This window comes from Trachurus japonicus, chromosome 17, assembly GCF_045865225.1.
Source record: "Trachurus japonicus isolate A0001 chromosome 17, Traja_1.0".
Classification (NCBI taxonomy): Eukaryota; Metazoa; Chordata; class Actinopteri; order Carangiformes; family Carangidae; genus Trachurus; species Trachurus japonicus.
In genome coordinates, this window is record NC_140923.1 from 21,195,287 (window position 1) to 21,207,750 (window position 12,464).

Genomic DNA, 12,464 nt, shown 5'->3' on the forward strand with positions numbered 1-12,464 from the left:
GATGCTTGTCATAGCCTACAGTAATTTGTCATATTCCAGTCGGGCGTGTCTGTTTGTACCCTAGTTAGTAAACTGCCATTCACAGTCATGATACACCAAAGCAAATAAGGATTTCTCCTCAACAAGACCAGAAAGACCTTCCGATCTCCACGCTGGTCCAAGCTGATCAGCCACTGATGCTTCATGACCGACTCCCTCTGAAGGCCTTGGTTTCCCTTCAGGGTCACAGTCCAACCCCTGACCTGCACCATAGCAACCGCTGTCCGCATCAGAGTGGTGTGGTGTCGTGAGAGACGCAGACTTGCTGACTTGCTAGTTTAGCTGTCCAACAAGATTCCAACATTGAGTTGAACCAGTTGGCTCAGATCTGTGATCATCCTCACCACACTGCACACAGGGAATGAGGAAGACCTGCCAATTCCAGTCAGTCAGTTATGAGGATGAATTTTTAAAGTTTTAGTCCAACCAGGTAACATTTAAAGGGATAGTTTAACATTTTGGCAAATTCACCTATTGCCATAATCCCTATAGTCATAGGAGTAGGTTCAATACCTTCAATTGTGGGTGCAAGCTTTTTTTAGATCGGCAGGGCAGAGCTGCTCAACTAACGCAATGAAGGTGAACGGTACTTTAGCATTTTCCTCACCAAACTCATCAAATACACAATAAAACAACTCCAAAACACTCTTGTGGACAAGGTGTGACCAGCACATTCAACACGATATGAGATAATAATGTAACATTGCAAGACAGAGTTGTTTTCACGGCAAATGCGTAACCCGAACTACATTCAAGACATGGCTGCCTTGCAGAGTGATTTTAAAAGCGCAAATAGTTTAGGGTATTTGCTTCATGTGTTGCAATGTTACATAATTATACTGTATGTTATTTTTTCATAGCGTGGTGAATGTGCAGGTCACAGCTTCTCCACGAGAGCATTTTGGAGTTGTTTTATTGTGTGTTTGATGAGTTTGATAAGAGAAAGGTGAAAGTACCGTTCACCTCCATTGCACTAGCTGAGCAGCTTGTGTCTCTGCCCTGCTGATCTAAAAACAACATGCATCGACAATTAAAGGTAATGAACCTACCCCTAAGACTGTAGGGGTTATGGCAATAGGTGAATTTGCCAAAATGTTGAACTATCCCTTTAATGACAGGGGAGGGAATCTTTGAAGTAACACTCCTCTCCTGCAGTTCATCATTTGCTTCTAAGCCACTAGTTGTATACAGTGTTGTTCCCAGTTGCTTTTTCCCTGTTCCAGTTCTTGTACCACCTTTCCTGTGACTATCCCAGCAGTCAGCTGTTTAATTAGGCTCTGATACAGAGGAAGTGAGTCAAGAAACAAGTGATTATAGCTGGAGCGTTATAATGCAGCACAATCCTTATCACTCGTGACTGTTTTTGACAAAAACACACATGTCATACATTTTATAATACCGGTTAAACTTTAACTGAAATGTCAAATCAGTAAGGAAGCAGTATTGGCTGAGTCGTGGTAGTTTAAGGAGCTGAATATATGAAAATGTGTCATTAAATAATCATTAGTGAGTGTTGTTATAGTAACCCATTCTGAACCAAACAAAAATGATTCAGTGTACACTCACCAACCAGCTTCTCCTACCTCTGATGACACGTCAAAGCCTGTCACAGCTCCAGACATTTTAAAGGAGGGAAACCTCCTGGACTGATTTCTGCCCCAAACCACGATATTGCTTTTCCCACATCACATGAGGATTGTGTCAGTGTATTTTCTGCATGTGTCAGCACTTGTTAACCCGAGGATAAATCCATCAGCTGCCGGGTTCTGTCGCACACAAAAACTTAGTGTAATTATCACTGAAGTAGGAGATCAGAACGAGCTCTCACTGGGTAAACTCCATCCTCACACCCGCCCTGTCACTACACCTTCTCAATGAATCACATGTGCTCATGTGTGATACATTTTCATTTGGGTCCTTGTCATGTAGGAATAAGTTGAGTTGTTTTTCTGGCTGTCAATATTAGGGCTGACCCAAAAAATTCGAAGCTTCGTTCGTTACCATGGTAATCTATCATGAAGTCGGTGATCGTTTTTTTTTAGTTTTTTCCTTTTTGACACCGGTTCTCATCGGTTACATTAAAATGAATAGGCTACTTGACATCCTGGAAACCCTTCAGACGTTACGATCGCGTACCCCCAGGCCGCCGAAGCTTCGATTTTGAGCGATTTTATGTCTTCGATTATCAAAATGATAATCGGGACAGCCCTGTCAATACGGCAAAACACTTTTCTGCCCATAAGTTAACAGGGCTCTCATATTGCAACACTTGAAAGACTCCCTCACAGTTAGACATTCAGTAAATACTGTATTTATTTATTTTTATGTTTTTGTTATCATTGTTATTATCTTGCATGATTGAAACATCATTTACAGTGAGGCATCTGGCAAGCGAGTGAACAATAAATTGAAAGCACTCTGACACATTCCGTGTTTAGGATGTGGTTTACAACTAGTGCTGTTAAAACTGAATGAAAATCATTTATTCTTTACAAAAACAAACAATGCAAATGTCCATAAGAGGACAAACTAATACAACAATAGGTTTGCCCTGAGGTTCCTGGTACTGAAATGGCTAACTGTGCCTTACTAATACAAGTTAACCATCTGTTGACCAAAAGCTAGTATTGCCAACAGAACAAACCTTTTATATTCATTTGAGCAGGGTATCGCTACTGATTTACTGAATCGATTTGATTCCAATTCTCTAGGTCCCGATTCAATTTGATGTCTTATTCTGTCAGAGGGGCAGAGATTTTGATTGATTTAGAGAGATTTCAGTTTTAATACCGGAGAAAAACAGTTTTAATACTGGAGAAATTTTCACAGAACTATTTCAGCAAATTGTACAAAGATGGAACTTTCACCTTTGTTAAAAGTTCTTAAAACTATTAATGTTTACATTGAAAACTGACCCAAAAGCAGTTGAACGAATGCGGATTTATTTAACATGGCCCACTCCAGAAGTAAACAGTGCAACACTTCAGTACAGTCCTGGGTGATAATCCAAGTGCTGCAAATAGTTTGTACATTTCATCAGTGAATGGACACAACAAAATGTAAACAGCAGTGTGAAATCTCTGATCACTCTTAGGGTTGGGCATCGAGAATTAAATGGAACCGGTTCTACCGGATTTTAATTTTGATTCCCTAAATGATCCCTAAACGATTTTAGTTTGCGCTTTGTCTTGATATGGATTGGATTTTTTTTTTTTTTTAACTCAGGCCTAATATTCATAGTACTACCAGTGGCAATGGCGGGGTGTTTTAAAGGGATATTTCAACATTTTGGCAAATTTGCCTATTGCCATAATCCCTACAGTTTTAGGAGTAGGTTCATTACGTTTAATTGTCGGTGCAAGATGTTTTTAGATCGGCGGGGCAGAGATGTGAGCTGCTCAGCCATCTCAACAGAGGCTCATGGTATTTCTACGTTTCCCTCATAAAACATCAAACTCATCAAATACAGCAACAACTCCAAAACACACTTGTGGTCAAGTTGTGACCTGCACAATGGCCATGTAATAACATAATAACGTATAATTATGTAACATTATGACACATGAAGCAAATACTCGGAACTACTTGCGCTTTTGAAGTCACTCTGCCAAGCAGCCATGTCTCTAATGTAGCTCTGCCCCGCCGATCTAAAAACAGCTTGCACAAACAATTAAAGTTAATAAACCTACTCCTAAGACTATAGGGGGATTATGGCAATAGGCAAATTTGCCAAAACGTTGAAATATTCCTTTAACCATCCATTAGCTTTGGTTATCCATGTTAACCTTCTCCTCCAGCTTCCTCCAGGTTTGTTGGTGTTTTTGATTGTGGTTCTTGTTTGCTCTGCTGGAGAACTGGTCCATTCACCTTCATCTCTCACAAGAGCAAACTGAATGTCATTCATTGTCATTTGGATTGTTTTTGGACCAAACCATGATCTGAAACTTTGTAGAAACAATTACCTAACAATTCAAGACAATAATTGATGGCTTTATTGGTACTGAAAATAATACGGTGCTGTTTTTTATTTTCATCAGTCTGTCATTCTCCCCTCTAATGCATTATTCCAGAATTGTTCTATGGAATCCAGCCCTGCAGTCACCTGACTGGCCTTTTTTACTTTCTGAGCAGATCTTTCCATGCTTTGAATTAGCTCTGCGTGAAAAGAGCCTGTGGTACGGTGTCGTTGGGATGTAGGAGAGAGAGGATCTTGCACCGTAACATATTACTCCAAGTTCTCCTCTAATTATGGCTCTGATTATAGCCACTCTCTCCATTTGAAGCACAGCGGGCTTTGACTGTGGCCTGCTATAGATAGTTTGCTCATGCTGTTCCCCACAGGTGTCACACTGTTACCTCAAGGCTACAAATAAGAAGTTATACTATGCTGGAATGGTCTGTTAATTATATTGTGACTAATTTAGCTAATTGGACAAACATAGCAAATGGAAACAGAGCTCCTTAATTAACAGTGTGATTGAAACATGCAGCCTGTTGTGAACCACTGTCTGTTGACCACATGCACAGGTGTGATGGAGGAGACGACAGCGTGATTGTAACATCTCTATATGGCTACCCTCCTCGTGATCCCTCCGTTCTTCCATCCATCCCTCACCATCATCATCACACAATTCTTGCCTAGCAACAACCACTGCCTGGCAGTGGTAACCCTTGGAAACCATGAAGGAGAAGATCATGTCCCCCTCTGTCATCTCGTTGAATCTCCATCCGTCTCTCTATCCGTCCATCTCATCAGCATTCTCTTCTCCTTCACCTTCAATCCCTTAACCCCTCCTCTTAATCCACATCTAAAAAACAAGCATTAATTAACAATTCAGTGTCGACTACAGACTCTGGGTCTGAAGCACTTTTATATTAGATGGAAGGGAATATGATTCACTTTTTACCAACACAAACAGTCTATTGGATAAAAAATATGTTTTTGTTTGTTAGACAAAAACAAAATTTCTCAAACTGACATTGTGATATTATTTCTCTTCTAGTCCTAGAGGTGAACACAGCGTGGTTTGTAGCACATCAGCTTGAATTCATTGCTCACACGTTATTTTTCCTCTGATGCATCCTTGCTTCTTCTAGCAGTCGATGTTGTCGTTCTGTCTGTGAGTACATGCACAGTGTCAGTTACTGCCTCTACCACAGGGTTCCCCTCCTGTCTGTTTGTCAACAGGATTATGCAAATAACACTGAACTCATTTGTACAGAACCGGGTGGAGGGAAGATGCATGAGCCAGGAAAGAGCCCATCATTCTGTGGTGCTGATGCTGCTAAAGTTACATTTACGTGGGAGTGGTTTTCAGCATTTTTGTCTTTTTAAGGATTTATTACACAGCTCTATTTGCATTGGTCAATGATTGGATTCTAAGGTCTGTTATTTCCATATAACAGACCATTGCTAGGGACGCTTCTCTGATTGGTGCTGACAAATGTTACCTTTCCAATACGCTACTGCTTCAGAAATTTTTTTTTTTAAAAGGGATGCGAGATTGAAACCCTTCATTCATGACTAATGGCTGGAAACTCCCCAGAGAATTCCCTCCAACAGTAGCAGATCGCTCTCATAAAGTGCTGTATGATTATTACAAAGACCTAATTATAATAATTTTGTTCAGTTTTGTCACATCCAGAGCCAGGGCATGAGAAAAACACAGATATTACTTTTAACAACACCAAAGACGTCGCATTCCCCCGTCTCATTTCACCATGAGTGGCAACATCCAGTTTAATGTGAATTATAAATAAAAGTTTTGCTGATCAGCTGTTGCTATGGGCACATATTTTGGCTTGTTCAACCACTGTGGGTAGTTTTTTTTCAGAATAAGATAAATAATTTTGTCTCAAATTATTTATTTCACTAATAAGATGTGATAATGTAGAATAAGCAGGTTGTTAAGTTGACCCCGACAGAATGGGTAGAACCTACATTATTTCTTACATAATATCTGGATTTTGATTATGGTGCTGAGATTTGACTTTTCCAGTTTAGTTTGGAGGCCTTTCCTCTCCTATTGGCTGGCTGTAAACATGGCTCCTAGGAGATGGCTGGGAAATTATCCATCCTTCGTTTTGTGCAAAGTGGATGTAAGTTTGGCCAAATTAAACACTCATTTTCAATTGTTTGAGTCAGTCACAAAAAAAAAAAACCCAAACAAACCCACCCACTACATCTGCAACTAGTCACTCATTGACATTTCTTTTTCAGCTCATCAATACCCATAAACCCAGGATATAAGCATATTATCAGGAGGAAACCAGATAATTCTCCTGTTTTCTCATCACAGTCACTTTGTTAATTGGAGATGCAGATGCAGCTTGTAATGCTGTAAAGTGAACGATCAACGCACCAGAGAATATTTCAGTTACGGCCAGAAATCACACTGTGTCCTTTTATACAATCAGTCCTCGTCAGTTAACGAGTTACTAAGGATCGTTGCTAAGGAAGAGAGTAACACGTGACTTGGTTTCTTTGATCATCTTGAGATAACATGATAAGATATATATATATATATATATATATATATATATATATAAGAGTATGGCCTCTCTCAGCTTCCATAGTTGCATAGTTGTTTTATATATTGAACTTCTTTAGAAGCCGAAACAGAAAATGTTTGGATGTTGATTAAATCAGTGATCAGGATGGTTTCATGTTCCTGTCTCTCATCTCAGCTTGTTTCAGCTCCACCCACACAGCTTGACGAAGCTACTTTAACTGCTTCCTTCTGAATGAGCTGTAGAATCTGTGTTTTTTTTTTGTTTTTTTTTGCTGTAATCTGCAAACACACAAAGAATGTACACTGACCAATAACTGAAACATGTCTTTATCATATTAAGAGACACTTAAACACTTGTAAAATGTGAATCTAAAAGCACATTGCTGTTTCAGATGACATGCTCTGAAAAGAAGTTGAAGTTGTATGTTGAGTAGAATATGAAGACAGTGCAACAGCAGCATCAAACCTGTTGAGTGTGTTTCCAACGCTGCAGTGTTTGTTTTTTACCATGTGTCAACTCACTGTTTTTGATTGGATGGCTTGTATCTGTCTGTTCTGTTTACATAGCATTCCCACATAATTCCATAATGCTATTAAAATAAGTTTAGACTCTATAATTAATTTAGCAAAGTAATCCAATAATCCAGTGCATTTTCTGCTTGTCTTTTTCTAAACTGAATTACTCAGACTAATAAAAGGCCAACACTGGAGGTTAAAGGAATGAATGTTGACACCACACAGCTGTAACCTCAGCCCGTCTGTGTGTGTGTGTGTGTGTCTGTGGATCTGGAACAGTCAGAGCTGAAATCATTACGTGGTGTTAGTAACGAGCAGAGTCATCGAGAGCCTTTAGCAGCCGGTCAGTTGGCTCAGGTGAGCTGGGAGAAGTGGTGTGGAAGCTCCCTGCCGGCCTTGTTTGGACCGGATAACGACTCCCGTATTCCCACCTTGAACATTAATTAATTCAGTGGAAAAGGTGATAATTATTGTTGTGCGTTTGTAACTTCCCGCAGAGCGTTGCTTCTCCGTGCCGTGCGGGAGTTCAGGGGTTGGAAAATGGAATAGATTGTATAATGACGTTGTGTTTTATTCTGGGAACATGTGACGGCTTCACCTGGAGTGTCTGTGTGTGTGTGTGTGTGTGTGTGTGTGTGTGTGTGTGTGTGTGTGTGTGACTCTATATAATGCTCTGCTGTAAACACTCTAATGTTGTGTTTGTGATTGTCTTTCAGGTGTGGGAAAGTCATGTCTATTACTACAGTTCACAGACAAGAGATTTCAGCCAGTTCACGACCTCACCATTGGTAAGATATGACAATAATAATAATAATACAGAATCAGAGAAATGTTCATTTTTAATAAATGGAAGACTATTCTTTTAAATAGAATGCACAGATTACTTCAATTGTCCATCAAAATCACTTCTGTTATTTATCCATCATCTTAACCCTGTTGTTGTGTTGGTCAGTGAAATGTTAACACTGTTTTAAGATTATGGATTATTAACATTCTCTAACAGACTGACACATAAATCCAAGAGTTTATGTACTGATACAGGATGAATCGCAGATCTTATTAATATTCATGTGTCATTAGCCATCGGACAGTTTCAACACATTTCAACACACACATATACACACACTAGTTGATTTTCAGTGCATTATGGTCAAACAGGAGTCAGTTGCAGCGTTTTTACACTTTGTAATGTTGCAGTCTTGTGCTAAAATAATGATTTAATCGCATCAATTTACATTTGATGCCACATAATTAGAAAGTGAAAACTGAAGTTTGAGTTTATATTCAACTCCATGTTGATTCCTTTCCTTTATTCATGAATTTGCAGAAAGTTCTCAAACTGTTTTAATTTTGTCTCATTGAATGTCAATGGTTGAGGGATTACATAAAGCTGCAACATAAAAGTAAGGTTTTCTGAATGCACTGTATATCTTTTTAGAACACGGCTCTCTTGAATACTCGATTCTGATTGGTCAATCACCAATATTCTGCGGTGTTTATTTCTCGATAGACCACCGCTGAGCGGACCGTTGTTAGGGACTCCATAGCAACGGCCGACTCTGCATGTCCGGTCACGGCCGCTGTTTTGCTGAGCCTCCTCCCGTTCGTGCATTTGAAGCCTTTGATAATCAATCAGTGGATCGATGGATTACCATACACGTTACGATGTATTTTGTGGAGTCGTAGCTGTCATAAACAAGAGATTATGGGGTGCGTTTGTGTCGCGGAGCTACAGAGAGGAGAGGAGCTGTGACACGGTCAGAGGTTCTGATGCAAGTTTACTTTTCAGCCACGATGTGGAAATAACTTAGGAGCCTCCACTCTCCCTGTAACAGGTTACAAGTCGTTTATCTAACATCACAATTAGTCCGAAGCTGTTTAATGACGGTAAAAATGAAACATAAAGTAAATATCCTGCATACTTTCTCTTTTCTGTGCTGCGCTGGTCAGAGCGGCGTCCCGAGCAACGGTCTAATTTTACATGAATAAAATCTCTTTTTATCATTATTTTGTGTTACATTATTGAATGATTTAGTTGTAGGCCGTGTTCTAAGCGGGATAATGTATAGTTGTATGAAACCCCTCCACTTCGCGTCGGGGTTCCATACAACCTGTCGGGGTTTATTTCTCCATAACAACCTCCGAACTATACATTATCCCTTACATAATGAATAAACATGATTAATTCACTCTTTCATTATGGGGTGTTTATCATAGCTATTACATACAGCTGTTGAGATGTTATCATCTCATCTGGGAGATCGATTGTGTTTTTATTATTCCAGCAGCGTGGATCATTTTCCTCTAACTGCCGTTCTTTGGTTTGTGTGTGTGTTTGTGTTTGTTGTAGGTGTGGAGTTCGGTGCAAGGATGATCACTATAGATGGCAAACAGATCAAACTGCAGATCTGGGACACGGTAATATATTCATCAACATCATCATCCCACATGCCTCAGCAACAACACCTGAAAACCTTCTTTAAAGGCCTGAAGTGTCTATATATAGTATTGCAATATTTTGCATGACAGTATTGTATGGATCTGAACAGGCTAAAAAGTTGATCGTATTAGAAAAAATACAGATATAAAAGTTTCATTTGGAGACATCATTGCAGTTGAAAAAAAGCTAATAAACTACTGCATATTGCAATGTTTTTAATATCACAACAGTGTTTCCCCTACAGTGTATTTGGCGGGGCACCCCGGCCCCCGAGATTCAAGTTGTAGTTTATACATATCCATTATTTAGCCTCGTGTTTATTTTAATTGAAAGGAGCTGTCTAATGCGTTGCTGTCGTTTCATTACATTCCTCTGTGACGGGCGGCGCTCCCCCTCGCTCCTCTCACACACCCTGCCCTTTGAGGCCTGTCTCCCAGTTCAGCCCCGTCCACTGTGCTTCTCCATCTCCTGCCGCGGTTGACGTCGCTACGAGCGGACCTGTTGGTCTGACTAGTCCAAAACAGTTGGAGCCTTCCACCTGCAGACAGGTCGACCCAACAGCGCTGTTCTCCTGCCGTCTGATTTTTAAATAGCAGCGCTCACCCTGGATGAACACGGTGCAGGCCTCGAGGGCGGAATCACGGATGCGCGTGTCTTTCAGAATGAAATCCAAGTTTAGGAAAATGAGAAAGGTCGTTTTTACCCCCATTATTATTACCATTCTATACATTTATATAAGTTAGTTACTCTGTTCTCAGAGTATGAGATGTTACCGTCGGGCAGACGCTTAAGAGCTTGTCGCCCCAAAAGCAACCGTTATAAAAACTCTTTCCGCCCTAATTCTATAGCTCTGTTGAACAAACAGCCAGCTGGTGGCCTCCTAATTGGAGGAAGTGTAGCATAGCTCAAGTTTTTACTCTTGCAAATTTCTTTGATCTTAGGATCTTTTAAATTCCTTATTTATTTTTTACTAAGCCAAGCTTCTGCTTCTGTCCTTTTTACTTTACACCTCACTTTTAGAACTGATAATGCCGACTACTGCTATGGTTTTGATGCTGTGCAATGCTGTTTTGTCTGTACGTCTATGCCTGTACGTCTGTCACTGTACTTATGTCTATTGTTTGCATGTCTGTCGTTGTACTTTTGTCTATTGCATGTATGTCTGTCACTGCTTATTGCTGCTTATATGTCTTATTGAATTGTTGCTACACAGTGCACTTTTGCCCAAGACGAATTTCCCCTTTTGGGGACAATAAAGTTTATCTAATCTAATCTAATCTAGTTTGGACCCCCCCCCCACCTCAAGAAACACTCCACAATAATATTGTATCAAGACACAAGTATGGTGATAATATGGTGATACAGGGCTTCTTGTGATTCCCTCCCCTAGTGCCTTTATATGAAAATAATTTCTTGCCACAATATAATTTAAATTATCAGTAAATTCCATATCACTACTACATTTTTCAGCAGTTGGAATTAAAATACCACTGAATTTAGAGTTATTGTGAATATCAAGTGAAACTCACACACTATGATTTCTGAAAGGAGGTTTTCAGGCAAATGCATGTATTTCTATTTCTGTGCAGTGAAGACAGTGGTATTTCAAGATACAACATGTGATTTCTGGAAATCTAGCAGTAGCAGGTGTAAGCATGAGCCTCTGCTGCTCCCTCCCCCTCCCTGCTCCGCCCTGCTGCACCCAGCTCTCCTCTTAAATCCCTGCTGCTGTCTCAGCTAACGCAGGGATATGAGTCCTTAATGACAGCGATACATGACTCAGTTTAACACTCCACATTTATTGAGTCCACTTCATATGCTGAATTTTGCTGTGTTTTCCCACACAGAATTTTCTATGCTGCACTAACGAGCACCAAAGTATATAAATGACCCAATATAGCATTTTATTTCAATGCTTCTGAGAGAACAACAGCACAATCCATGATGTAGTACTGACAAAGCTTCAGACACTGTTCAGTATTGATATTTGAGGTTAAAAATGACAGTCAATCTGATTAACAAGGGATCTGGAGTAGATTGAGGGAGAGGATCATAAAAAGATAATATAGAGGCTTTACTAATAATAGTTGATGCAAGATTTATTCAAGATTTTCAGGTAAAGCTGTTTTTATACTGTATTTAAAATGTATCTTTTGCTTTAGATAAAACTTTTTATATGATAATAGATGCTGCATGGCAAAAAAAAAGTGTAACCACATATAAACTGGCTATAAATATTCACCATACTGCGCTAACTGATGGTGCCATCAATAGATTTTATTGATCAGTTAACGTGATGCAAACTACAGAAAACAGCATGCATTCTCTTGACTACACTTCAGCAGAGTCTGAAGGTATGAGGAGTTGTGTGTCTCCTCAGGACTGTCGCTGTTTTGCTCGTTCATATCAACAGGCTGTGAATGATTTAATTTGCATAGTGTGAGCACGAACACATGTGACATTACCGCGTCATAACCTCCCAGACCCTCCCAGTCTTCAGACCAGTGTAGCTGACGTCAGGGTAAAGAGAACTGAAGGGGAAATGCAGCTAATCCATAAGATGTATTCACTTCACTGTTCTCTGCTCTCTCTGTAACAGTGTTAGAAAACTACAAATCATTAGCCATATATTCATGTCGTGTTTGTTGTTTCTGGTAGCGGTCAGTGCAAATGTCATTGATTGTTACCATGGTAACATGCTGTAGGTGTTAGGCGTTTGCCTGCTTGTGTCTTGTGTTTGTGTCAGTATGTGACACAGTCTGGCTGTTCTGTGGCTGAAATGAAGACTGGACCAGGGTTAGACCGTCTCTCCATAGGAATTCAAGCATTTTTAATACCTACATTTGCACTCTACTCAGTCAGCATGCCCCACATTGTTCAAACCCCTGACTGCAGGTGACTGTCCACCCCCCCCGTCACCTTCATCCCAACTATCCCACACATTCTTACTGATACCG

At 40.0% G+C, this 12,464-nt stretch overlaps 1 protein-coding gene across 1 annotated transcript in view; it reads left to right on the forward strand.

Annotated features, from left to right (window-relative positions):
* rab2a (RAB2A, member RAS oncogene family) overlaps window positions 1–12,464 on the forward strand; it is a 37,892-nt gene that overhangs the window by 3,562 nt on the left and 21,866 nt on the right. The window contains exons 2-3 of the mRNA XM_085806064.1: window positions 7,784–7,855; window positions 9,418–9,485. Of these exons, the coding sequence (XP_085662190.1) occupies window positions 7,784–7,855; window positions 9,418–9,485 (140 nt within the window). The remainder of the gene's footprint in view (window positions 1–7,783; window positions 7,856–9,417; window positions 9,486–12,464) is intronic.